This window comes from Nycticebus coucang, chromosome 12 (genome assembly GCF_027406575.1).
Source record: "Nycticebus coucang isolate mNycCou1 chromosome 12, mNycCou1.pri, whole genome shotgun sequence".
Taxonomy (NCBI): Eukaryota; Metazoa; Chordata; class Mammalia; order Primates; family Lorisidae; genus Nycticebus; species Nycticebus coucang.
This window is the reverse complement of record NC_069791.1, coordinates 99306302-99333973: the sequence shown is the minus strand read 5'-3', so window position 1 is coordinate 99333973 and position 27672 is coordinate 99306302. Positions and strand designations below refer to the sequence as shown.

At 50.1% G+C, this 27672-nt stretch overlaps 1 protein-coding gene and 1 pseudogene across 1 annotated transcript; both read left to right on the top strand.

The window, feature by feature from the left end:
• The first annotated feature begins 9512 nt into the window (after nucleotides 1-9512).
• On the top strand, nucleotides 9513-16662 carry LOC128562048 (glyceraldehyde-3-phosphate dehydrogenase-like; annotated as a pseudogene).
• A 1666-nt stretch (nucleotides 16663-18328) lies between these two features.
• On the top strand, nucleotides 18329-25793 carry PRSS27 (serine protease 27). The gene is made up of 6 exons (XM_053556241.1): nucleotides 18329-18457; nucleotides 21794-21820; nucleotides 22376-22538; nucleotides 23481-23752; nucleotides 24834-25003; nucleotides 25398-25793. Exons 1-6 carry the CDS (start codon nucleotides 18403-18405, stop codon nucleotides 25689-25691), a joined length of 981 nt encoding a protein of 326 aa, XP_053412216.1. The 5' UTR covers nucleotides 18329-18402; the 3' UTR covers nucleotides 25692-25793.
• The last annotated feature ends 1879 nt before the right edge of the window (nucleotides 25794-27672 follow it).

Below are 27672 nucleotides of genomic sequence, written 5' to 3'. Positions count from 1 at the left end.
CTAAAAACTGCAAAAAAAAACAAGGGGGGGGACTCGGCACCTGTGGCTCAAGCGGCTAAGATGCCAGCCACATACACCTGAGCTGGCGGGTTCAAATCCAACCCGGGCCCACCAAACAATAATGACGGCTGCAACAACAACAACAAAAATAGCCGGGCGATGTGGTGCCTGTAGTCCCAGCTACTTGGGAGGTGGAGGAAGGAGAATCGCTTGAGCGCAGGAGTTGGAGGTTGCTGTGAGCTGTGATACCAAGCACTCTACCCAGGGCGACAGCTTGAGGCTCTGTCTCAAAAAAAAAGGAAATGCAAATTGTGTCCCACAGTAGGGATGAACAGTTTTACGTCTGTTGGCAAAAGCATTTCAGTATTACTTATCTGGTGTAAGTGAGTGATGCTTTGAGTTCTCTTTTGAATAATGTTGCAATATCTTAACTGGTTCCTTCACTAATTGTAAAGTTAACTAAAACCTTTGAGATGATCTTAGAAAAGTCATAATTTTACCTTTTTGTGAAAATTATCCTTTAACAGCAGCCTGTTTCATTAGTCTCATTTTTTTTTTAATGTGTTTCTTTGTTTACAAGCCAGTTTAGTATATGCTCCATAGAGAGAGGAACTATTGGTGGTGCCCATAACTCAGTGGGGAGGACATTGGCCACATACACCCAGGCTGGTGGGTTCAAATCTGACCCAGGCCAGTTAAAACAATGACAACTGCAACAAAAAAATAGCTGGGCATTGTGGCGGGCACCTGTAGTCCCAGCTGCTTGGGAGGCTGAGGCAAGAGAATCTCCTAAGCCCAAGAGTTGGAGGTTGCTGTGAGCTGTGACACCACAGCACTCTACCAAGGATGACATAGTGAGACTCTGTCTCAAAAAAAAAAGAGAGAGAGAGAGAGGAGCTATTTTTTTTCTTGCTAGAAGTTTCGAATTACTGGAATGACAAAACATCAGGGTGTCCCTTCACAGGCGGGCTCAGGTCCTTTGGTGTTATCTGATCTGTGGGCTTCTTTATGCCTTTGTCTTTGACTAGTCTGGTTTACAAATAGCTTTTCCCCTTCCATCTTGCAGCAAAGATGATTCCAAACATCACGTTGCATTGCTCCATAGGAGGATACTGACCAGTTTTGAATCCACTAGTGAAATGATTTTGGCAGTCCTGATTCCCCATTTAGATGTCCCTCCTTCAGATTCTCTTTTAAATAAGTTCTAACACTCTTCCAGTTTTCCTCTATTCATTACTGAGGTAAAATCTTTGACACATACTCATTTTATACTTATTTGAAAGTCACACCTTTACTTTTTATTTATTTATTTTTTTTTGAGACAGAGCCTCAAGCTGTCGCCCTGGGTAGAGTGCCATGGCATCACAGCTCACAGGAACCTCCAACTCCTGGGCTCAAGCGATTCTCCTGCCTCAGCCTCCCAAGTAGCTGGGACTACAGGCGCCCACCACAACGCCCGGCTATTTTTTTGGTTGCAGCCGTCATTGTTGTTTGGCAGGCCCAGGCTGGATTCGAACCTGCCAGCTCAGGTGTATGTGGCTGGCGCCTTAGCCGCTTGAGCCAGAGGCTCTGAGCGCACACCTTTACTTTTTTGAAAATTCTACTTTTAACAGCTTTACTATTGTAGCTTCACTGCCTGGCATATAGTGACACCCCAGTTTTGTTGAATTGATTGATTAATAAAATGAAACACAGTTTACAAATTTCCACTTAATTAATGAAACAAAATAGATTATTTTCTTTTCCTTTTTTTTTTGAGACAGTCTCACTTTGTCACCCTTGGTAGAGTGCCGTGGTGTCAAAACTCATAGCAACCGGCTCGGTGCCTGTGGCTCAAGTGGCTAAGGTGCCAGCCACATACACCTGAGCTAGCAGGTTTGATTCTCTTACCTCAGCCTCCCAAGTAGCTGAGACTACAGGTGCCCACCACAATACCCAGCTATTTTTATTTTTTTATTATTAAATCATAGCTGTGTACATTAATGTAATCATGGGGCATCATACACTGGTGTTATAGACCATTTGACATATTTTCATCACACTGGTTAACATAGCCTTCCTGGCATTTTCTTAGTTATTGTGTTAAGACATTTATATTCTACATTTACTAAGTTTCACATATACCCTTGTAAGATGCACCGTAGGTGTAATCCCACCAATCACCCTGCCTCCAGACATCCTCCCCACTCCCTCCTCTCCCTCTTCCCCATATTCTTAGGTTATAGTTGGGTTATAGCTTTCATGTGAAAGCCATAAATTAGTTTCATAGTAGGACTGAGTACATTGGATACTTTTTCTTCCATTCTTGTGATACTTTACTAAGAAGAATATGTTCCAGTTCCATTCATGTAAACATGAAAGAGGTAAAGTCTCCATCTTTCTTTAAGGCTGCATAATATTCCATGGTGTACATATACCACAATTTATTAATCCATTCCTGGATCGATGGGCACTTGGGCTTTTTCCATGACTTAGCAATTATGAATTGGGCTACAATAAACATTCTGGTACAAATATCTTAGTTATAATGTGATTTTTGGTCTTCTGGGTATATACCTAGTAGAGGAATTATAGGATTGAATGGCAGATCTATTTTTAGATCTCTAAGTGTTCTCCAAACATCTTTCCAAAAGGAATGTATTAATTTGCATTCCCACCAGCAGTATAGAAGTGTTCCCTTTTCTCCACATCCATGCCAACATCTCTGGTCTTGGGATTTTGTGATATGGGCTAATCTTACTGGAGTTAGATGATATCTCAAAGTAGTTTTGATTTGCATTTCTCTGATGATTAAGGAAGATGAGCATTTTTTCATATGTCTGTAGGACATGCGCCTGTCTCCTTCAGAGAAATTTCTCTTCAAATCCCTTGCCCAGCTTGTGATGGGATCACTTGTTCTTTTCTTGCTTATACATTTGAGTTTTCTGTGGATTCTGGTCATTAAACCTTTGTCGGAGATATAACCTGCAAATATCTTCTCCCATTCTGAGGGCTGTCTGCTTGCTTTACTTACTGTGTTCTTGGCTGTGCAGAAGCTTTTTAGTTTGATCAGGTCCCAGTAGTGTATTTTTGAAGCCGCTTCACCCAGCTATTTTTAGAGACAAGGTCTTACTCTGGTTCAGGCTGGTCTTGAACCTGTGAACTCAGGCAATCCACATGCCTCGGCCTCCCAACTGCTGGGATTACAGGCGTAAACCACCTTGTCCAGCCCAGATTATTTTCTTTTGATACCACTGGAATCATACTGGAATCATCATTATTTTACTCTGTTTTAAAAATTCAGTATATTGGGTGGCTCCTGTGACTCAGTGAGTAGGAGGACACCGGCCCCATATACCGAGGGTGGCGGGTTCAAACCCAGCCCCGGCCAAACTGCAACAAAAAAAATAGCCAGCGTAGGGCGGCACCTGTGGCTCAAGGATTAGGGCGCCGGTCCCATATGCCGGAGGAGGCAGGTTCAAACCCAGCCCCGGCCAAAAAAATCACAAAAAAAAAAAAAAAAAAATAGCCAGCGTTGTGGCAGGTGCCTAAGCCCAGGAATTGGAGGTTGCTGTGAGCTGTGACAGTACAGTACTCTACTGAGGGTGATAAAGTGAGACTCTGTCTCTAAAAAAAATTTCAGTATATTTTGGCATCTTCCTTTGTTAATAAACTATTTTTGACTTCATTTTTTAATTTTTTTTGATACAGTCTTACTCTGTCCTCCTGGGTAGAGTGCCGTGGCATCATAGCTTACAGCAACCTCCAACTCCTGGGCTCGAGCAACCCTCTTGCCTCAGCCTCTGGTGTATCTGGGAACTACAGGCACCTGCCACAACACCCAGCTAGTTTTTCCACTTTTAGCAGAGACAGAGGCATTTTGTCTCTCACTCTTGCTCAGGCTGATCTCAAACTCCTGAGCTCAAGGATCCTCCCACCTTGGCCTCCCAGAGTGCTAGGACTACAGGCGTGCACCACCATGCCCGGCCCATGACTTGATTATTAATGATTATATAATACTGCATGGTATATTTGGTACTTGCACCTCTCTGTACAGAGAAAATACAGTGGACCCATAACTATACGCTTTGAGTTGCACTCAATTAAGTTCATATGTTGGAACTTAATCTCCAATGCACTAGTGTTGAAACGTGGTACCTTTACGAGGTGATTAGGTCACCACAAGGCCTCTGCCCTCATAAATGGATTAACACCGTTATTTTAAGAGTAAGTTAGTTATTCTGAGGGTGGGTTCCTGATAACAGAATAAGTTCTGCCCCTCTACCCTCCTGGGCACGCGCTTTCTTGCCACATGATGCTTTCTGCTATGTTATGACACATGGAGAAAGGCCTGGCAATGTGGCCCCTTGATCTTATACTTCCCAGTCTCAGGTATTCTGTTATAGCAGCACAAAATAAGCCAATAATATATCATAATTTGCCCTGTCCATACCCTCTGATATTGAACATTCATTCCTCGTACTATTGAATATAATTTGTCAATAAATTTGTTCATAATCTTTGAAAATCTTTCTGGTTACTTCCTCATGTCACATTCCTAAAACAAAAACTACTAATTCAAAGGTTATAAACTTATTTACAGCTTTTTTTTTCTTTTTGTTTGACACAGAGTCTCACTATGTTGCCCTTGGTAGAGTGCTGTGGTGTCAGAGCTCACAGCAACCTCAAACTCTTGGGCTTAAGGGATTTTCTTGCGTCAGCCTCCCAAGCAGCTGGGACTACAGGCGCCCACCACAATGCCCGGCTACTTTTTATTGCAGTTGTCTTTGTGGTTTAGCTGGCCCAGGCCAGGTTCGAACCCGCCACCATCAGTGCATGTGGCTGGTGCCGTAACCACTGTGTTATGGCACCAAGCCGTATTTACAGCTTTTGATGATAGGTATTATCAAACTACACTCTAGTCTAGAAAGTTATAAGTGCTTCTATTTTTCTTCTCTTTCCTTACCACAGAACGACAGAATGTAAATATTTCTTCTCATATCTGGCAGGTTTGAAGATTCAGTGTGTCTTTCCCTTGAGGAAAGGAGAACTAGTTTTTTGGTTACTAATGATGGTGGTTTCAAATCTTTTGTAAAAGAGGAGAGCAGTGGTCTGAAGACAGGAGAGACGAACTGCCTCAGCTAGAAATAGGAAAAGAATTTTCCCATGTCCAAAAGGTGGGAGGATCTGAAAACATAGCAAAGGTCTACAGGGAGTGGGAGTGGGGGCTGCTCAAACATTCAAGAGCCCCAAGGAGTTGAGACTCCACTGGTTGACCCAAGCCGTGAGGTGCCAGAGAGCCTGCCAGGGAGTGCAGCCTCTCCTGCTTACCGAGCTGTGCTGCCAACTTCTGCCTGCCCCGCGCCTAGTAGCCCCTTTCTCTCTAAGCAAGGCAAAATTTTAGCCAGTATACTCTGATAAAGCTGAACCAATGTCAGCTGTGGGTTGGTAATGAGCCACATCCCCAAGCCCCCCAGGTTCCCCTTATTGCCTAGCTGCTCTGGTCCATCCACTAGACTTCTCACTAATCTAGCAGTTAAAAAATTAATGCCCATTGACACAGTGGGCTTCCTTTGATTGTTTCATGCCTCAAAGAACTGGTTGTTAAATATGCAGGTCAGTATAGGAAATGGCCTAAATAAGTCCCAGACTCTCTAGGCTGGGATAGCAGTTAATGTCCTCTTCATTTCTCCTGCTTTTCCCGGACCTGATTAACCCTTTGAATCCTGTAAACTTGCTTCTTATTAGCTGTGTTCTCAGGGCTTATTGCCCCAGATCCACAGTTAGCAGGGCTAAAGCTTTCCCAGAATCACCTGGGCCTCAGTTCCAAATACTGTTTGCTACTATATTAAACAAACCGCCTCCTTTCACTTGCCTTACTCTGTCTGAAGCAGAGTCTCTCCTACTGTACATATGAGGAAATGAGCTCAGAGAGGGATGAGTTGGTCCCAATTCACATGGCTGGAAAATAGGAATGCCAGGACTCAAACATCACTGGGCCATTTTAAGATCTTGATAAGCCTGAATCATTCTTAGTTTTGAAGCTCCCACCAAATTTCGTCAAACATATGAATGTGCCCCTCTCTCTACAGAGAAAATACAATGGACGCATAACTATATGTTTTAAGTTGCACTCAACTAGTGGACATACTCATGTCTGGGAGACATTTAATAAACATCTATTTCCATCTAGCACCTCTCTTTTCCTATCTGAGAGTAAAAAGAATTTTTCATCACTCCTACATGTTCTTTTTTTTTTTTTTGAGACAGAGCCTCAAGCTGTCACTCTGGGTAGAGTGCCATGGCATCACAACTCACAGCAACCTCCAATTCCTGGGCTCAAGCGATTCTCCTGCCTCCGCATCCCAAGTAGCTGGGGCTACAGGTGCCTGCCACAACGCCCAGCTATTTTTTGGTTGCAGATGTCATTGTTGTTTTGGTGGGCCCAGGCTGGATTCGAACCCACCAGCTCAGGTGTATGTGGCTGGCGCCTTAGCCACTTGAGCCATAGGCACCAAGCCCCATCACTCCTACATTTTCATAAGCCTTACAGAAAAGATCACCAGGGTGCACCTGTGGCTCAAAGGAGTAGGGCGCTAGCCCCATATACAGGAGGTGGTGGGTTCAAACCCGGCCCTGGCCAAAAACTGCAAAAAGAAAAGAAAAGATACACCATTCTGAAACTCTGGTCTTCTCCCAGCAATATGATGCCTATTTTACACATAAGGAAACCATAACAGGATGCCTCAGGGACCACATAACAGAAAACTCCAACTTTGCTACTACAGGAAACATCTGTCCAGGAAGGCAAAAGTTGCAAATAACCTTACTGCTCAAATTCACAAAAATCTGTTTAAAACCACTCCACTCTTCAACACGTAACATCAAACAAAGCTCCAGGGGTCTTCACCTCACCATGGCCACCAATACTAAACTATTGTGACCAACAATTCTAGACTATAATAACATGATTCTTACCCCATCTTAATTAAGTCCTGCATTAAAGGACCTGCCTTAAGATACACACCCCAAACCCCAATACCTCAACTTTGCCCTCCCCACCTCCACTCTACAATGGCTTTCAAGATAGCGCTTTCCTTTAATAGGATAGGAAATAAACTCAGCTTTGTTTTATCAACGTGTTGGTTGGATGGTACCTCCAGGGAGCCAATATTTGACAAGGAGAATGGGACCGACACAGTGGGTGGGATGAGTCCAATCTGTTTGGATGAACTGTTGAAGCAAATCTCCCTGGAGGGATGGCCACTGTCTGCCAACAAGAAATTGGGGAGGGGCGGGGGAGGTTTCTTCTGTTTCTTCTAACAGAAGAAGAAAGGAGGAGGGAAGCAGGATGAAAATGAGTATGGGGAAGTATGAGTGTTTGCTGAATAAACCACTGGGCCCAACAGAGTTAAATTCTTTTTTTGTTGTTGTTGCAGTTTTTGGCCAGGGCTGAGTTTGAACCCACCACCTCTGGTATAGGGGGCCCGCGCCCTACTCCTTGAGCCACAGGTGCCTCCAGAGAGTTAAATTCTTTGGTCAAGGTCAGGCAGAGCTGGTGAGAACTCTAGGAGCATCTGGGCTTTCCCATCCAAGCTCCAGGCTGTTCTGCCCAAGCTGGGCCCTGTCCTGTGGTCAACCCCTACCGGAAGCCTGCGCGGTCTCCTTCCCCGGTGACTCAGGAGGAAGCTCTCGTCCCCAGTCCCTCCTCACTAATCCAGCTAGTCTCAGGATCGGGGAAACTAATTGCCCGGTGATTAACTAACTCCAGTCAAAGAATGACCTAGCTTGCTCCGGATCCCTAGCCAGCGGAGGTGTGGTGACGGCGGGAAGAACACTCAGAAGGCTCGCCGGGTCGACTTCTGGCCGCAAAGGCCGCGGAACAGGGACAACAGCAGCCGCCCGAGCGCGCGTGCGCGGTCTCCGGAACCATGCCGGGCGCTCAAAGTGCGGGAATTTTCCAGACGAGGAACCAGAGTTTGCGCCTCCAGACCCTGCAACTGCCCTGTGCCGGGACACGCCTGAAGTAGCGCAAGGAGCGTCTTCGTTATCCCTGGAGCGGACAAGAGGCCCAGCGGCTGAGCCCCAGGGTCTCCGCCTCCCCTCCCCGCCGCACATGAGCGGTGTCTGTCGCCCCCCGGTGGCCTGATGAGGGACTGCGCCCGCCTTGCTCCTGGCAGTGGTGCTTGCGCGCCGCGTTCCAAGACTTAAATTTGCACCATGGAAGATCTGCCTGAGGGCAGCGATGTGCTGGAACCAGTTTGGACCCAGTCACTGCCACTGATGGTTAAATTTTAAGGAGTTCTGAAAACTATATATATATTTAGTAATTATTTAAAAGCGAATAATATAAGCTGGGCGTTACACCTGTAATCCAAGAGGATCTCTTGGGATCAGGAGTTGGAGACCAGCCTGGGCAACATAGCAAGACCTTGTCTCTATAAAAAAATGTTTTTAATTAGCCAAACGTGGTGGCACATGCCTATAGTGCCTGCCAAGCTACTTGGGAGGCTGAGACAAAAGCATTGCTTGAGCCAGGGGTTCCAGCCTGGGTGACAGAGGAGCACTGTTTGAAACAAACAAAAAAAAAATCAAATCATATAACCCTACAATTAAATTATATTAAAAACAAAGGTGGAAAATGCTCAAGATCTATTGCTTCCTAATTAGTTTACTATTATCTATGTTCTCCTAGAAAGCCTGTTGTTAACATTCACCAGCACACCCCAGAGTGGAGAGACAGAACAAGGCCCATGTCTTTGGGGTCCAGGGCAAGAATGTAATCATTTTCCTTTTTACTAAGGCCTAGCACAGGACCTGCCATGTGGTGCTCAGTGTGTGTTTGAGGAAGAAAAGTGGAAGGGAACTGGGTGCTAACCTGGGTTCTCTCAATTTGCTGAAGATCTTTGCCTAACATTGGTCCTGATGGTAACTCTCAGCTGAACTCTTTTTTTCTGATTATCCCACCGGCCAGCTCTCCTTGCACAGCATGCAAGGCCTTGAAAGCCAAAAATTCAAAGAGCAGCAAGGGTGAAAGTCAGCCAGGGAAGGATTCTGAGTTGGGGGTGATATAATCCAAACTTTGCTTTAGGGTAAGAACCAGGCATCTATGTGTAGGAAGTTGAGGCAAGAAACAGACAGAAATAAGGAGGCTGACAGACTTCATTCAGCACCGACTGCTAGGGAGGAAAGGAAGGGGCTGTGGAGAGGCACCTGAGCCACCACCCAGGGCCCCAGGGAGCTCAGCTTTCTGGGGCAGGAGGTGGTAAACAGTTACTAGGAGTGTGGTAAAATACTTGGGAAAGGCAGGTCAAAGTGTTAAAGAATGATACATCCTGCTTTGAGGGGCAAGGAAGCTAACAGTTGGAAGGGAGCTGCCAGGAAAGGAAGAAAGGTGGCATCCCAGGGTAAGAGAGCCACTTAGGCAAAAGCATGAGTTTACAGAGGGGCCTGGAGCGGAAACCCACAGGGAGGCCGATGAAGGGAGAGTAAAACTGGAAAAGGCTAGAACTTCTCTGCTGACACTGGGCGGGATGGCCAGTGATGGGCAGAACGGGAGTCCTGGACACAGTAGGGTTGGCGGCTGTTCTTTGTTATTGTCCAGGCTTAAGCAACATTCAACTTTTCAGCTGCACCTTCACCTGCGATCTAGCTGGGAAGGAAGCCGAGGCCTGTGTGGCTGAAGGTTGCTGACTCCCCTACCTGGCCCACAAGGCCCTTTATAACCAAAGCTCCATTCAAATGCATGTTTTCTGTCTTTCTTTCTCACCATTTTGTAAACTTGTACCTAACTGCATGCCTTCATTCACAGCCAATGCTCTGAGATTTTTTTTTTTTTTTTTTTTTTTGAGACAGAGTATCAGAGCAACCTCCAGCTCTTGGGGTTAGGCGATTCTCTTGCCTCAGCCTCCTGAGTAGCTGGGACTACAGGCGCCCACCACAACACCCAGCTATTTTCTTTCTTTTCTTTTTTAGGCCCAGCTATTTTCTTTGTTGCAGTTTGGCTGGGACCGGGTTCAAACCCTCCACCCTCAGTACATGGGGCCACCGCCCTACTCACTGAGCCGCAGGCACTGCCCACTCTGAGATTTTTTTTTTTTTTTGTAGAGACAGAGCCTCACTTTACCGCCTTCAGTTGAGTGCCATGATGTCACAGGACTCACAGCAACCTCTAGCAACCTCTAGCTCTTGGCCTTCCGCTATTCTTCTGCCTCAGCCTCCCGAGCAGCTGGGACTACAGGCGCCCGCCACAACGCCTGGCTATTTTTTGGTTGCAGTTCAGCCGGGGCTGGGTTTGAACCTGCCACCCTCCGTATATGGGGCCGGCGCCCTACTCACTGAGCCACAGGTGCCACCCCACTCTGAGATATTTTTAACAACCTGAAAAACAAAGAGTGCCTCTGAAAATCTTTTAATTTTGATACTTCTCTTTCTTTCTTTTTTTTTTGAGACAGAGTCTCACTATGTTGCCCTCGGTAAAGTGCCACAGCTCACAACAACCGCAAACTCTTGGGCTTAAATGATTTTCTTGCCTCAGCCTCCTGAGTAGCTGGGACTACAGGTTCCCACCACAACATCCGGATTTTTTTTTATTGTAGTTGTCATTGTTATTTAGCAGGCCCAGGCCAGGTTTGAACCCACCAGCCCCAGTGTATGTGGCCCACACCCCAACCACTGAGCTACGGTCGCCAAGCCTGATGCTTTTTTTTTTTTTCTATTAATATTTCTGTGATTTTTGAACTCATGTCCCTTTGGCCTTTGGGTTATCATTTGTTTTGCTTATTTCTAAAGCATATTACAGTATGGAGAGGATTTGGGGCAACACCAAGTGGGGTAAGAGAGTTTCATCTATTAATTTGTGGAGGGAGTTTATTTTATTTGAGCTTTTTATCCTTCAGAAACAAGATTAAATAACTGTCTTTATTATATCAATGGTAGCAAAATCAGTAAGACTCTGCTTACATAACTATCCAAAAGGACATTTTCTTTCTTTCTTTTTTTTTTTTGAGACAGTCTCACTATGTCACCCTCGATAGAGTGCCACAGCGTCACAGCTCACAGCAATCTCAAATTCTTGGGTGTAAGCAATTCTCTTGCCTCAGCCTCCCAAGTAGCTGGGACTACAGGGGCTGCCACAACACCCAGCTATTTTTTGTTGCAGTTGCCATTGTTGTTCAGCTGGCCCGGGACAGGTTCGAACCTGTCACCCTCAATGCATGTGTCTGGCGCTATAAATACTGTGCTACAGGTGCCGAGCCCCCAGAGGACATTTTCTTCAGAAGGGGCTTTAAAATTAAAAATTGAAGTTATTTTAGGCCAGCACAGTGGTTCACCCTTAGAATCCTAGCATCTTGGGAGGCCAAGGTGGGAGAATCGCTTGAGCTCAGAAGTTCAAGACCAGCCTGAGCAAGGAAAAGACCCCATCTCTACAAAAAGTAGGAAAAAATTGCTGGATGTGGTCACAGGAGCCTGTAGTCCCAGCCTACTCAGGAGGCTGAGGTGGGAGCATTCCTTGAGCTCAAGGGTTGGAGATCAGCCTGAGCAAGAGTAAGACGCCATTTCTACTAAAAATAGAAAAAATTAGCCAAACAATGTGGTGGGCACCTGTAGTCCTAAAAGGATCACTTGAACTCAGGACTCTGAGGCTGCTGTGAGCTATGAAGATGCCATGGCAGTCTAGCCTGGGGTGACAGAGTGGGACTCTGCCTCAAAATAATAATAATAAAAATAATTAGTTATGTATTGCGGTATAACAAATGACCACAAACTTGGCAGCTTAGAGCAACAAGCATTTATTGTCTCACAAGTTCTGTGGAGCAGGACTCTGGGCATATCTTAGATGGGTCCTTTGCTTAGGATCTCACAGGCTGTGGCCAAGATGTCATTCAGGTTGCCTTTTCCACTGGAGGTTTGAAGGGAAAGACTTTGCTTCCATGCTGGCTCAGGCTGTCTCACTACATTTCTTTGTAGTGGTAGGACTGACAGCCTTGGCTCCTTCCTGGCTGTGGGAGGTGCTCTCAGCAATTTGCCATGTGACCCTCCCAAATGGCTGCTTACCTCTTCAAAGCCATTTAGGGAGAGAGAGTTTCATTATTTTTTTTATTTCTTTTCTTTTTTTTTTGAGACAGAGTCTTAAGCTGTTGCCCTGGGTAGAGTGCCATGATGTCACAGCTCACAGCAACCTCAAATTCTTGGGCTTAAGCAATTCTCTTACCTCAGCCTCCCCAATCGCTGGGACTACGGGCACAACCCATCTGCCATGACACTCAGCTATTTTTTATTATTGTTGCAGTTGTTGTTTTAGCTGGCCCAGGCCAGGTTCGAACCCGCCAGCCTCGGCATATGTGGCTGGCGCCCTACCCACTGACCTGTGGGTGCCATCAGAGAGTTTTATTGTTTGTTTTGCAGTTTTTGGCTGAGGCTGGATTTGAACCTGCCACCTCCGGTAAATGGGGCTGGCACTGTACTCCTTGAGCCACAGGCACCGCCTCACCAGAAAGTTTTAGAGTGAGTCTGCTAAGAGTGTAAAGTCTTACACAGTATAATTTCATCACAGAATTAACATCGTGTGATGATTCTCTGCCATTTTCTATGAGAAGCAAGTCACAGGTTGTTCCCACACTCAAAAGGAAGGAATTTTATAAAGGATGAGTGTCAGGAGGTGGGAATGATGGGGGCTCCTTTAGAGCAGGTCTGCCACAAATTATTATAACTATTCATAAGAAGGTAAAGGAAAATATGCTTGTTCGAATGAGAATATATAAGATTTTGGCTAAAGAAGAAGTGGCTCACACCTGTAATCCCAGGACTCTGGAGGCCTGAGGCGGGAGGATTGCTTGAACTCACAAGTTCGAGACCAGCCTGAGCAAGAGTGAGACCCTGTCTCTAAAAATAGCTGGGAATTGTGGTGAACACTTGCAGTCACAGCTACTTGGGAGGCTGAGGCAAGAGAATCACTTGAGCCCGAGAATGTCAGGTTGCTATGAGCTATGATGCCATGGCACTCTACCAAAGGCAAAAAAACGAGACTCTGTCTCAAAAAAAAAAAGAAAGAAAGAAAGAGAAAACAGGCTAAGGCGCCAGCTACATACACCTAAGCTGGCGGGTTTGAATCCAGCCTGGACCCGCCAAACAACAATGACGGCTGGAACCAAAAAAAAATAGCCGGGCATTGTGGCGGGCGCCTGTAGTCCCAGCTACTTGGGAGGTGAAGACAGGAGACTCACTTGAGCCCAGGAGTTTGAGGTTGCTGTGAGCTATGATACCACAGCACTCTACCCAGGGCAATAGCTTGAGGCTCTGTCTCAAAAAAAAAAAAAAGAAAGAAAGAAAGAGAAAACAATCTATGAGATTTCATATGAGACATATAAACTATTTAAAAAGACTCAGTGGATTGGCTTGGCACGTGTAGCTCAGTGAGTAGGGTGCCGGCCACATACACCAAAGCTGGCGGGTTTTGATCCCGGCCTGAGCCGGCTAAACAACAATGACAACTGCAACCAAAAAATAGCCAGGCGTTGTGGCGGTTGCCTGTAGTCCCAGCTACTTGGGAGGCTGACGCAGCTACTTGGGAGGCTGAGGCAAGAGAATCACTTAAGCCCAAGAGTTTGAGGTTGCTGTGAGCTGTGACACCACAGCACTCTACTGAAGGCGACATAGTGAGACTCTGTCTCAAAAAAAAAAAAAGACTCAGTGGAAATTTTAGAACTGAAAAGTACAATGTCTGGAATAAAAACCAGGTGGGCTTAAAAGCAGATCAGAGTTGACAGAAGGAAGAATCAGTGAATCTGAATTGGAGCCTTTTAGGAAGCTCCCACTATCACGGCGCTGGCCACAAACCCCTGTTCCCTGTTGTGCTCTGTGTATCTGAGTTGTCTTCCCAGCACTTGCTCTTTTTTTTTTTTTTTTTTTTTTTGTAGAGACAGAGTCTCACTTTACTGCCCTCGGTAGAGTGCCGTGGCGTCACACGGCTCGCAGCAACCTCCAGCTCTTGGGCTTACGCGATTCTCTTGCCTCAACCTCCCGAGCAGCTGGGACTACAGGCGCCCACCACAACGCCCAGCTATTTTTTTGTTGCAGTTTGGCCGGGGCTGGGTTTGAACTCGCCACCCTCGGCATATGGGGCCGGTGCCCTACTCACTGAGCCGCAGGCGCCGCCCCCAGCACTTGCCCTTAAAGAACCCACGTGGCTATGGAACCACTCCCAGATGCCCACTGCTGAACATTCTGCAGCTTTTTCTTTTTGGATATTATTGCTGCTGTTTTTTGAAGTTTAATTTTTTTCAGTTATTATACTTTTCTACAAATCTTTCTACCCCTTCTTTCTTTTCCCCTTTATATCATGAGTATTTTCTATCTTTACCCAATCTCCATGAAAAGGTCATTTTTTATGAATTCTATTCTGAGAATATCTTATTTACCATCACCTTACTAGTTTTTATTTATTTGTTTCAAGTTTTTTGTTTGTTTTTGTGAATGTAAATAATCTGGCCACGAACACCCTTAGTCAGTGTGTTTTTCTGGGGCATATACCAAGAAAAACTATTTTGTTTCTGGGGCAACAAAAAATAGCCGGGCATCGTGGCCGGTGCCTGTGGTCCCAGCTACTCAGGAGGCTGAGGCAGGAGAATCGCCTAAGCCCAAGAGCTGGAGGTTGCTGTGAGCTGTGACACCATAGCACTCTACCGAGGGTGACAAAGTGAAACTCTGTCTCTTAAAAAAAAGTTTTTGTGTATGTGGGATTAGCTAGACTCCCAACAGTGAAGTCATTGACAGGAGGGAATAACCACAGAAAGAAAATAAATACCAATTTCTTAAGAGGGCCAGTTCCTTGCCCACCAGCTGGCCCATTTCCCTGAAGCTCTGACTAAGAGCATTCCTGCAAAGCTGTGCTGACTCCACACAGAACGGCATCTTCTTGCTGTGGCTTTGATTTGCATTTATTTAATTACTGAGGCTGAACATTTCTCAGCAACTCTATTAACAAAATTAGTTTCCGCTTTGGCCAACTTGTCCGTGTCCTTCATCCATGTCATCTTCATGGGAGGTTTTCAGATCAATTTCTTGAGCAGTATAGACAAGAGTGTCAGTTCTTCGCCAGATTTCCCACAGATAGTTTTCCTATTGTTTGTCTTTTTATTTTGTAACCAATGTTGCTTGTATTTTGTAACTTATGGGCTGCATCTCTTTTCTCTTGTGATGTCTACCATGACTTCTAACCTTAGAAAACTCTCACCTTTCCAGATAGTTGATAAATGTCCAATTCTATTCCTTTTCTAGAAAGGATCGATTTTTTTTTTGGCCGAGGCTGGGTTTGAACCCACCACCTCCGGTATGTGGAGGCCGGTGCCCTACTCCTTTGAGCCACATGCGCTGCCCCAATTGATTTTTTTTTCTAATACAAAAATGTTTCTGGGTTTTAATCCCCTTTACATTTGTTTAGTGGATGGTGTAAGGAAGGGACCCAGCTTCCTGCTCAGCCCAAGAGAGTTGGGGGAGAGGTCCAGGCTGCTGTTCCTCTAATCACTAGGCAACTGTACTTTCTTCCTGGGGAGTCCAACTTTCCCTGGTGTCCTCACTTTCCGAAGCAAATCTTGGCTTTTGTTGCTTATTTGACTTCGAGGCAGAACCACCCTTAGAGGAGTTGCTTTTAAAGAAGGAGGAGTGGGAGGTCCTCCCGTTGGTCAGACAGTCGCTTCTCGTGCAGTGCCAGCCGCATCCCTGAGGCACCATTGTAAAAGTGAAGGTTGGAATAAACTGTTTTGGTCGTACGGGGCACCTGGTCACCAGGGCTGCTTTTAACTCTGGCAAAGTGGATATTGTTGCCATCAATGACCCCTTCATTGACCTCAACTACATGGTCTACATGTTCCAGTATGATTCCACCCATGGCAAATTCCATGGCACAGTCAAGGCTGAGAACAGGAAGCTTGTCATCAATGGAAATCCCATAACCATCTTCTGGGACTGAGATCCCACCAAAATCTCGGGTGGGGTTGACTACTTTGTGGAGCCCACTGGCATCTTCATCACCAGGGAGAAGGCTGGGGTCACAATCTCTGCCCCTTCTCTCTGCCCATGTGTGTGATGGGTGTGAACCACAAGAAGTATGAAAACAGCCTTAGCATTGTCAGAAATGCCTCCTGCACCACCAAGTGCTTAGCCTTCTTGGCCAAGGTCATCCATGACAACTTCGGCATCATAGAGGGACTCATGACCACAGTCCATGTCATCATTGCCACCCAGAAGACTGTGGGTGGCCCCTCTGGGAAGATGTGGCATGATGGCCACAGGGCTCTCCAGAACATCATCCCTGCCAAGGCTGTGGGCAGGGTCATCCCTACGCTGAATGGAAAGCTCACCGGCATGGCCTTCTGTGTCCCCACTGCCAATGTGTTGGTTGGGGACCTCACCTGCTGTCTGGAGAAGGCTGCCAAATATGATGATATGAAGAAGGTGGTGAAACAGACATCAGAGAGCCCTTTCAAGAGCATCCTGGGCTATACCAAGTACCAGGTCCTCTCCTCCGACTTCCACAGTGACACCCATTCTTCCGCCTTTGATGCTGGGGCTGGCATTGCCCTCAATGCCCATTTTGTCAAACTCATTGCCTGGTATGACAATGAATTTGACTACAGAAATAGTGTGGTGGACCTTATGGCCCACAGGGCCTCCAAGGAGTAAGAGCCCCTGCCAGAGCACAAGAGGAAGAGAGAGGCCCTCAGCTGCTGGGGTGCCCCTGCCTATTCAATAGCCCAACTCACTGAGAATCTCCCCTCAACACAGTTTCCATACCAGACCCCCTGAAGAATGGGAGGGGCCTAGGGAGCCCCACCTTGTCATGTAACATCAATAAAGTTCCCTGTACTCAGCCAAAAAAAAAAAAAAGAAGAAGAAGGAGGAGGAGAAGAAGTAGTCGTAGTAATAGTAGTAGTGGGGGACAGATAATGGTTTCCAAGAGGAAGTAGTGGGCCTCTTGTCTGATAATTGCCTCTTAGATTCGGTGAATTGATTGTCAGGTGCCTACAGAAATGTGGTTGCCCAGATGTTTGGAAACTCTTCCTACAATTTATAATTAGGCTTTTTTCACCTTAAAGGGTGTCTTGTCATTTCCTTAGCACTGCGAGGCCACATCTTGTTTTGTTCACTTCTGTGTTCTTACACCTGGAACAGTGCTGGGCACCAAGTGTGCTCAGAGAACAGTTGCTGAGTGAATAAATTAGTGAGCAAATGAATCCTTCCCCTTCCCACTCCTCTCTCTCTCCTTCCTTCCAGCCTCCAGTCCTTCTCCTTCCCACTTCACTCTCTCCCTCCTTCAATCTAGCACCTCTACCACCCACTGGGACTCCAGCGGCACCCGGTTAGCCCTTACCTGCACCCCCTCCATACCAACGGGTGCAGGGGTGTGAAGTGAGACCTTGTGTGGGAAGGGCCCTGCCCCCAGTGGCCCCCAGGACCCCCACTGCCTGGCAGGACTCCTGCTCCAGGTCCCCAAGCCCACCGTGTTAGCAGGGAGACAGAAGTAGGGCTGGCCTGCCATCCAGTACCCCCTCCCCCATGGCCCCCAACTCCCTCCCCAGTGTCCAGCCAGGCAGCTTTGACATCAACCTGGTGCCCCGGACAACCCCCTCCTGGGGCTGCTGTGGTCCAGGGTGGGGACGGCAGACTGCCACCCCAGAACTACCTCCGCCCCACCCGCCCTCAGTTCTGAGAAACCCCTATCCCCTGGGGGACAGAGTGCAGCCAGTGTGGGGACAGGGCAGGGGAGGGCTCCCTGGATCCCCATTCCAGCAGTAGCTTCAAGAACCTGATATCCTGGGTGATGCCAGTGGCTCAAAGGGGTAGGGCGCTGGCCCCATATGCTGGAGATGGTGGGTTCAAACCCAACCCTGGCCAAAAAAAAGGACCTGATATCCTGGAGGGGACTGGGGAGCGCTGGGGCCCATGGGAACCCCGCTCCCTTTCTAATTCCTCCCCTTTGTGCCCCATCAGAGTGTGATCCCAGTAGTCTAGCACACAGTAGGTGCTCCATAAATGCTGAATTAATGAACGAATGAATGAAATGGAGGGGGTCTCACATAGGACTCTGTCAGCTCATGGGGGGCCTATTGGGGGTGTCTGTGGTCAGCTCATGGTAGGGGACCCCAGGCCACAAGCGCCCAGAAGGGGCAGCCCGTCCTGCACCAGCACCAGCTCATAGGCTTTGGGGGTTCAGGGCCAGGTCATGGAGGAGCTACGGTTCTAGGGCATCTTTTCCTGTGGAGAAGAGCCGGGAAGGCCGGGCTGACAGGTTGGGCAGCATAGCCGGGCTGGCACTCACCTCTGGCATAAAACCCCACTTCATGGAGGCCCGCGCCTCACCAGTGCTCTGCGAGCTCCTGCCACCGCTGACGCAGGCCCTGAGCCCAGTCCAGGCTCGAGGACATGAGGTGGCCCCTGACAGTGGGGGGGCTGCTGCTGCTGCTGCTACTGCGGTTTGGTGAGTCTGAAGGTGCAGGGAGTGGCTGGCAGCCTCCTCAGAGGCCTTGCTGGAGGCCTGGAGCTCACCTAAGTCCCCCACTCCCTGGGCCAGGCTGCAGGACAGGCCTCCCTCACTCCCCAATTGTGGGGTCCCCAGGGCTGGTAGGACAGTCCCAGATGTCCCACCTAGGGAACCAGAACTGGGGAAGGCAGGATGGGGTGTGTGGCACAGGCCTAAGGGGACCTGGAGATGACTTGGCAGGACCTCCCCCAGCCGCCTGTCCTTGGGCTCACAGGCCCTCAGCTCAGGGCTTGCTCCCTGGCATCCTCACCTCAGCCTGTCCTCCCATTCTCCAGATGGAGACATGGGAGCTCCACATGTGCAGGACTTTACTGGGGCCTGCTGGGCTCCAAATCCCCAGACTACCACACCTGGGGAGCACAGGGGCAGCCAAGCTGGGGCTGCTGCCGGAGCTTGGGTGCCCCAGAGGCTGGCTGGGAACTCAGCAGAGAAAAGGAACCAAGGGGTACAGGTTGCAGAGGGTCCCCCTCTCACTGACAGAGGAGCAGGAGGTGCCCACAGTGCCCTCTCCCTGTCCTAGGTCAGAACAGGTGCCAGCCCCTCCCTGCAGGGTGGGCCACTCTATGCCAGGGAAACCTTTCCACATTCCTGAGCCAGCCCGGCCAGCCTGGCAGCTGTCACACTTCCCTGTCCTCAAGTCACCTCCCAGGGCTGAGTCAGGTCACCCCACACAGCAGTTCAGCCAGGGCTCTGTGCTTCCTCATTCTCTAGGCTAGGAGGGCACCAGGGTGGCACCTCTGGGGGCCTCCCACTCCTGGCCTCCTGGCACAAGGATAAGGTCATTATTAAGGGGGAGCCCATCTCCACAGGGGTATAGGGCAGCAACTGCCCTTGAAGGGTTGAGTAATCAAGGTCACCACCAAAGTAGAAAAGTGGGCTGCACTTGACTCACAAAGGTGACAAGAGGCCGGACTCCTGGGTACCATCATCACCCCCAGCCCAAGGGTGGCCCAGCACCTCCACAGGCCTCTGGCTGGTGGCTCATCCACTCACCAGCTATGGGAATGTCAGGGGCTCTAGGCCCAGGACAATGGGCCTGACCACCAGGTGTCTTATCCAGCCCTCAACAGGATGCTCACCCCAGGGGCCCACTTCTCCACATTGCCTCTTCCCAGTCAGCCCCCACTAACTCACCACCCTCATTCTGTCCCTCCACATGTTCCCTGAACTCACATGCCCAGATGTGGGGGCACATAAGGGAGAAAAGACATGGACTCTAACTCCAGGTTGAGGTGGGCAGAGCTCTATGAGACCTGTTGGGAGGACAGGACTAGGCATGAGCTTTCTAAGATGGACAATGCATGTGAGGAGGGCTTCCTGAAGGAGGTGGCACTTCAGTTAGGCCTCAATCTCTGGATCAAGAGGAGGACTTGTACATTGGGAGGAGGGAGCATTCAGGTGTGGGGTGGGGAGAACAAACACTCAGAGGCCAGAGGCACAGCCTAAGTAAGTGGCAGAGCTGCATTAGCAGGGAGAGGTCTGTGTGGGATGGAGGGGTGGATGCGTGGACTCAGCAGGGAGAACCAGAGGGAGAGGACAGAGGGTGGGAGAATTGGACTGCATTTTGCAGGCGGAATCATCAGGCCATAGAAAGAGCAAGGGGTCAGGGGCTGAAAACCTGAATTGCCTTATACTAAGACAGGAAGGGCTGGGGGAAGAATGCCCCTAAGGGGCACTTGCATTTTCTTTTCTTTTTTTAGAGACAGAGTCTCACTTTGTTGCCTTCAGTAGAGTGACAGCTCAGAGCAACTTCCAGCTCTTGGGCTTAGGTGATTCTCTTGCCTCAGCCTCCTGAGCCGCTGGGACTACAGGCGCCCACCACAATGACTGGCTATTTTTTTTGTTGCAGTTTGGCTGGGGCCGGGTTTGAACCCACCACCCTCGGTACATGGGGCCAGTGCCCTACTCACTGCGCCACAGGTGCTGCTGGCACTTGCATTTTCAAAGAACACTTCATGAACAGAGCAGAGCATCCAGGGCAGACTTCCTGTTGCCTCTGGCTACTGGGCCCCCCAGGGGCCACCTGCTCTTATTGCCCCCATCCAGTTTTCTTCTCCTTGCCACCCCAAGGTCCACCTCAACTTCAGCATCCTTGCCCTGAGCTGATGTTGGGAAACATGCCCCTAACAAGGAGTGTGGCAGCAAGAATGAGAATCTCACAGGGTCCTCAGATACCCCATGGCCATTTTTTGTTCCCACGGCCCCTTAACTCCATGGTATTAGTATTTTTGGTCAAAGTGAAGACCCAGTCAATAGAAGGAGCCCTGCCCTCTCAGCCCGGGAAAAGACTGGCGCTAAGGGCTAAGATGTGGAGAGGTGGCTGTTCTAAACCCCCACCCAGACTTGCGCCAGGAACCACAGTGTGGGGCTGTGAAAGGTCTCTTTAGAGGGTAGGAATTTCCCTTGAAATATTGTCCCTGGGCTGTGGATTGCAGCCCCATTGGGGTCTCCAGCGCTTGGTATAGACTAAGGTACAAGCCTTGCCCCTATGTCCACAAGGGTGGAAGGCAATGAACCTTGGAAAATGGGTCCCCATTCCTGCTTCCCCAGAACAGCCCTATTCTTCATTTATCTGCCTGTTCCCTCACCTTGGGGGATGGGGCACGCAGGGCCCAGCAGGGGTGCTGGACATTAGCTACAGAGCCTGCTGGGATTCCTGAGAGTCTTGGGAAGGCTGGCTCGCGGTGGTCACTGGGCCAACTTCTCCCCCCACCCCTCACCGGAGACCATGGAGGAGCCCATGAGGCTAGGGCTGTAGGTTCAGAACTGAAGTGTGACTTAGGGAAGAACTTGAAGTAGATTTACTCCCTCCAGAACAGACCATGAGAAAGGGCCTGATTATTGACATGTAGAGGAGGTCCCTGGGCCTCCTCTGTTAACCAGCTCTGGGGAGAAATGTGGACCCCACAGTGCCAGGGCTGGAGGCCAGATCCTTCCCTTCCAGACAAGGATGGGTGTGGGGTATTGAGGGAGATCCTTGCAAGGATGAGAAGGGGACATCAGGCCACAGGGACCCTTCACTGGCATTTCCTGATCCTCAACCTGTGTGGCAGGGAAATGGTGTGCCCTTGCATTTAAATTCTGACACCAGGTCTGAGCCTGTAAACATTGCAGACCCAGGACTGGAGAAAACAGAAGATCCCTGGCCTTTCCTTTGAGGTCCCTCAGGAGGCCAAGGGAGGGCAAGAGAGCAGGGGCTATGCCCACTGGTGGGATGGGGAGGGCAGGAGCAGGTCCTGGCAATTGGCTTATCACCTCTTTTCTCACTTCCAGGGACTCAAGGAGCCAAGATGTCAAGAGGTAAGCATCCCAGGCCCTTGGACCGGAGGGACAGGAGGTAGTAGCTAGACTGAGAGCTGTAAGACTGGCTGGGAGACACACATCCAGAAGGGATAATGAATGTGCAGGAAAGCCCAAAGTTAGGAAAGGCTGTGGCTCTGCAGAACTGGACCCCAGGAGTAGGAGGGAGGTCTCACACACTGAGGCGTGGGCAGAGGGGTGGGGTTTGGAGACCATTCCAATAGGGACTTACTTCCCAGAGGGTGTGACACCCCAGCCATCCTTCTGATATCTGTTTTATGCCAGACCCTGAGACATGTTATCTCAACCCCTCTGGGCCCCAAGAGGTAGGACTTAATGCCACTCCCCAAACTGAGGGCAGCAAGGCACGTGGGAGGGTCTACCTGCATCAGAGGCCAAGCCCATGCTGTGGCCCCACATCCCCCAGCTCCATGGGCGGCTCAGGGCAAGGGGCTGAGGATGGCGCAGAAAGTGGAGGGTGGAGTGTGAGACTGGGGGAGGACCCAAAGAGCGCAGAACTCCAGCAAATGCCCCACCCCTGCCATGTCCCCCCAGCCTGTGGGCGTCCACGGATGCTGAACCGGATGGTGGGTGGGCAGGACGCCATGGAGGGTGAGTGGCCCTGGCAGGTCAGCATCCAGCGCAATGGGAGCCACTTCTGCGGGGGCAGCCTCATCACGGAGCGCTGGGTCCTTACTGCAGCACATTGCTTCCCCAAGTGAGTACGCGCATCTGGCTCTTCAGCACCGAGGACAGCGCCACTGCAGCTCTGTCCCCACTGGCCCGTTTCCCAGTCAGAGGCTTCCTTTAGCTCCAACCCCAAGACTGACTTGCAGCTGCAATCACTGCCCCAACTCTTCCCCCCAGCCCAGAAGGCACTTGCCAATGAGGCACTGTATCACACCTGGTGCCCTGTCCCTGCTATGCTGGCAGGCTCCTCCCTTATCCTGGCTTCTCTGCTTTGTCAACCGAACAATTTCCTGTCTTTGTGTCAAGATTCAACTCAAATGACACCTCCCTTAGGATTCCTTCCTTGATTTTTTCCATCAAGGAACAATCCCTTATTCCCCTGGATATCTCAAACTAGGATACTCTCTTCCTGGCTGTGACTCTGATAACAAATAAGCCCAAGTACTGGGGCAGAATGTTTCTTCCTCCTCTTCACCCTGTCCACTGTCACCTGTGCAATCAATCCCAGTCCCCCCTACTCCCCACCATCCTGGCCCAGACCCAGAGGGTTTCCCAACCACCTCTCTTCCTTGCAGCCCTGGGATTCTTATAAAATTCAGAACCTCAGGCACAGAGTAGGTCACCTGCCAGAAGCCCACAGGTCAGGCGAGGCTTTGCAACACCCTGTGGGGGAGGCCCTCCCCTTCACCTCTCACAGCAAGACTTTCAGGTAGGGACTGTTGCCTTCCCCATGTTACAGACAAGGAAACTGAGTCAGAAAACTTTGACTTGCCCAAGGTCACCTGGGGGCCAGAGGTGGGGAAGGGAATAAAGGCTTCAGGTTCCACTGTCTGAGCTGCTGCCCCCCACAGAAGACATCCTTGAGATAATGTGCAGAGAAAGATGTCAGGCACCATGGTGGGACAAGGAGCACTCCCAACCCCTCCCAGCTGCCTGATCCCTGGGACAACTCTCTGCTCTCTCCCTCCAGCACCTCTGAAACATCCCTGTACCAGGTCCTCTTGGGGGCTCGGCAGCTGGTGAGGCCAGGGCCACATGCCATGTATGGCTTGGTGAAGCGGGTACAGAGCAACCCCTTGTACCAGGGCATGGCCTCCAGTGCCGATGTGGCCCTGGTGGAGCTGGAAGAACCAGTGACATTCACCGACTATATCCTTCCTGTGTGCATGCCTGACCCCTCAGTCATCTTTGAGACAGGCACAAGATGCTGGGTCACAGGCTGGGGCAGCCCCAGTGAGCAAGGTGAGGGGGGCCCAGAGAGAATGGGACACATATACCTGGAGAAGGGAAGAGATGGAAGGCCCATCGTGGTGCTTAGAAAGAGGAAGGGTGCTTGTGTCCTCAAATTCTGGGAGGCCAAGGCAGGTGGATCACTTGAGCTCAGGAGTTTGAGACCAGCCCGAGGAAAAGTGAGACCCCCATCTCTACTAAAAACAGAAAAACCAGCTGGGCATCATAGCAGGTACCTGTAGTCCCAGCTACTCAGTAGGCTGAGGCAGGAGGGCTGTTTAAGCCCAGGATTTTGAGGTTGCTGTGAGGTATGATGCCATGGCACTTAGGCCTAGGTGACAAGAGTGAGACTCTGTCCGCCTCCCCAAAACAAAAAGAAAGAGGGAGGGAGTTGATCCACAAAGCCCTGAGCAAGGAGAGGTCTAAACACCAGCACAGGTGGGGAGGGACAAGCCAGGCAATGTGGCTCTCACCTGTAATCCAGCACTTTGCAGGGGCAAGATGGGAGGATCACTTGAGGCCAAGAGTTTGAGACCAGCCAAGACAATATAGTGAGATGTTTTTATGGCTTTCATATGAAAGCTACAACCCAGTTATAACCTAAGAATAGGGGGAAGGGGAAAAGGGAGGGGGGCAGAGGGAGGGTGATTGGTAGGATTACACCTGCGGTGCATCTTACAAGGGTATATGTGAAACTTAGTAAATGTAGAATGTAAATGTCTTAACGCAATAACTAAGAAAATGCCAGGAAGGCTATGTTAACCAGTGTGATGAAAATGTGTCAAATGGTCTATAAAACCAGTGTATGGTGCCCCATGATCGCATTAATGTACACAGCTATGATTTAATAATAAAAAGAAAAAAAAAAGGAAAACTAGCCAGGCATGCTGGTGCCTGTAGTCCCAGCTACTTGGCAGGCCAAGATAGGAGAATTACTTAAGCCCAGGAGTCTGAGGCTGCAGTGAGCTATGATGACACCACTGCACTCTAGCTGGGACAATAGAGCCAGATTCTGTCTCAAAAAAAAAAAAGATAGGGCCATGGGTCCTCACAGAGACTGCACTGAGTTGCAGGCTGCTTCACCCCTCCCCAGACCGCCTGCCCAACCCTCGGATCCTGCAGAAGCTAGCTGTACCCATCATTGGCACGCCCAAGTGCAACCTGCTGTACAGCAAAGATGCTGAGTCTGGCTTCCAACCCCAAACCATCAAGGATGACATGATCTGTGCCGGCTTTGCCGAAGGCAAGAAGGATGCCTGCAAGGTAGGGGCCAACATGGTTCAGGGGACTCAGCCCTGGCCTGTGGGCCCCAGTCTAGGTGGGACGATGCCCCAGCTGCATGAGCTGAGCATTCAATCAGCTGGGAAACTTGTTTTGAAACAGCAGATTCTTGGAACCCCCCAGCAGGGTCAGAGTCAGTGGGTCTGGAAGAAACCGCATTTTCAACACACATTCTCTAGATGACTAGGTCAGATGATCCAGGGACACTAGAGAAATAGGCACCCTAGTTAAGAAAAGGAAGGCCAAGAAGGTTGTGGGGAGGGGAGGGAGGCAGCGCAGAGTGGAACACAGGTGTACACACCTGCTGACGCTGCCACTGCCTCTGGGCTGCACTGAACTCAGGGTGAGCTCTGATGACACCTCTGCTAACCCACAGGGTGACTCCGGCGGCCCCCTCGTGTGCCTTGTGGGCCAGTCATGGATGCAGGCTGGAGTGATCAGCTGGGGCGAGGGCTGCGCCCGCCAGAACCGCCCTGGCGTCTATATTCGGGTCACTTCCCACCACAATTGGATCCATCGGATCATTCCCGAACTGCAGTTCCAAGGGGTTGGATCCGGTATCCAGAACAAAGGCCTCCGGGGCCAGCAGCCTCTTCGCCATAACCTTGCTCCCTCCCAGGCTGCCCCTTCTGTCCTTCTAGTCCTCCTGGTGATGCTCACCCACCTCTGAGCCCTCCCAGCCTGCAGTATCCCTTTGTAAGTAGCCTTTGTCCGCCCCTCTCTCAAATGCCCAGTTATTTATGTTCACCGTCCAGTAAAAACCCAATGTCCATGCCAGCTACCGTGTGGGAATCCTTAGGGGATTCTGGGGGCTGAAGAGATATGGCCTGGGTGGAGGAAGATGCAGAGGGCTGGGTTCCCAGGGGAAGGAAGGCAACCCAAGGCAAGGACACCACTGGACCCCAGGGCTGCAGTGTCCTTGTGATACCAGCCACCCCCCCACAGGCCCTTACTGCCACCCTGTGCCTCAGTTTTGTCATACTGAGCATCTGCCAAGGGCTGTCCTGTGCTAGGCACTGGGGACAGAGACAGACACAGGTAGAAAGATCATGGCAGGACAGCTAGTGTCTTACCAGGAGTGGGGGGAGGGGGGTTGGAGGGAAAAGAAGCCTCATAAGGGGAGAGGGGAGGAGGGTGGAAGGAGAGGAGCGGGAGGAGGAGAGATGCCTGCATCACCCCAGGCTTCTCTAAGTGATGTCAGCAGAGAGAACAATGGTGGCTGTCCCCTTGGGCAAGTGCCTGCACCCTGTGCTTTCCTGCCCTAGAGGCAGGAGTCTGAGGGCGGGGGAACACCACTGATGCTGCTCTTGGTGCCCTGGCCTTGTCTAGGGGCTCCCTGCACCCTGGGTTCTCCCCTGACTCCAGGTTCTCCCTTGACCTCAGCTTCTCTCTTCCTGGCTTGGGCTTCCCACTAGGAAGTCCAGGGGGAGGAAGAGAGTATGGCCAGCTATGTACACATGGCATGCACTCACGCCCACTCCCACACGTGTACACAGTCAAGCCTATCCCACACTCATGCACACTCATACGCGTGCACACCCATGCTCACAACCCAGATGCACAAGGCACATTTGTGCACACACAGCCAGCCCACCTTGCACAGTGCAGGGAAGGAATCAACACCCAATTACCAAACACCTGCTGGGGACTGGCTCTGGGGAGACAGCTGGGAACAAAACATAAGGCATCTCCCCTGACACTCTCCCACTGGGTACAGCTATGTCTTGAAGGGAAGGCAGGTGCAGAAGGGATAGGGTGGGGCGGGCCTTGGTGACCCCAAGGGCAACCCTGTAGAGAAGTGGCTGAGTAGGGTCCCTGGGGGAGGTTGGAGGTGAGGACATCTCTGAAGGGAAGCCTCCCAGGGAGACCAGGACCAAGGCCAGCTTCAGGACACTGCCCCACCCCACCAAGATCCAGGATAGCCCTAGAAGTCTGTGAGAGAACACTCTGCAGGGACATGGGTGTAAAGGTAAAGCAGTCTATTCCATCTGATTTCCAGTTCACACCAAGCTTAGTGTTGGAGGATGTGAAGAGAGAATGCCCCAGGTTCTGTCACAGCTTCCCTCTCCCACCCTGATGGGGGCGCAGTTCAAGTGCAACTTTTCACATGGCCACTCCCAAGCAGAACCTCAAAGTCATTCTGCTGCAGCAGGTAGCAGGGCCCTTCTAGCTGCAGGAAGAACCCAAAGGGACAGGTTGGTCCAGGCTGGGCACAGAAGGCAGGTGAGAATAGGCTGGAGCCACCTCCCTGGGCCCAGTCTGATGGGGTCCACAGTGAAAGGCCACTACTGTGCTGGGCCACCACAGCAGTCCACAGGTGAGGCAGGAGCCAGACAAGGGGGCTGCAACCAGAAACCTACATGCACACATCACACACGCCCACACCATGGTCAGCCTAGGAGCCCAAGGAAGGAAAACTCTGGCCAGGGGTCCTTTTGGCCTCAAACCCTGGTCAGGAGTCACCACAGGCAGGCCTGCCCTGAAATGAACCCAGGCCTGGGGACAAAGTGCCCCCACACCACCACCTGGCACTCAGGTGCTCACAAGTGCGGAGGGAGCCCCAAAGCCAGGGCCCCCAGCTTCCCCACAGACTGCAGCTGGTATGGACCATCTGTAGGGTCAGGCACCAGCCAGCCACTGTTCCCAGCTCT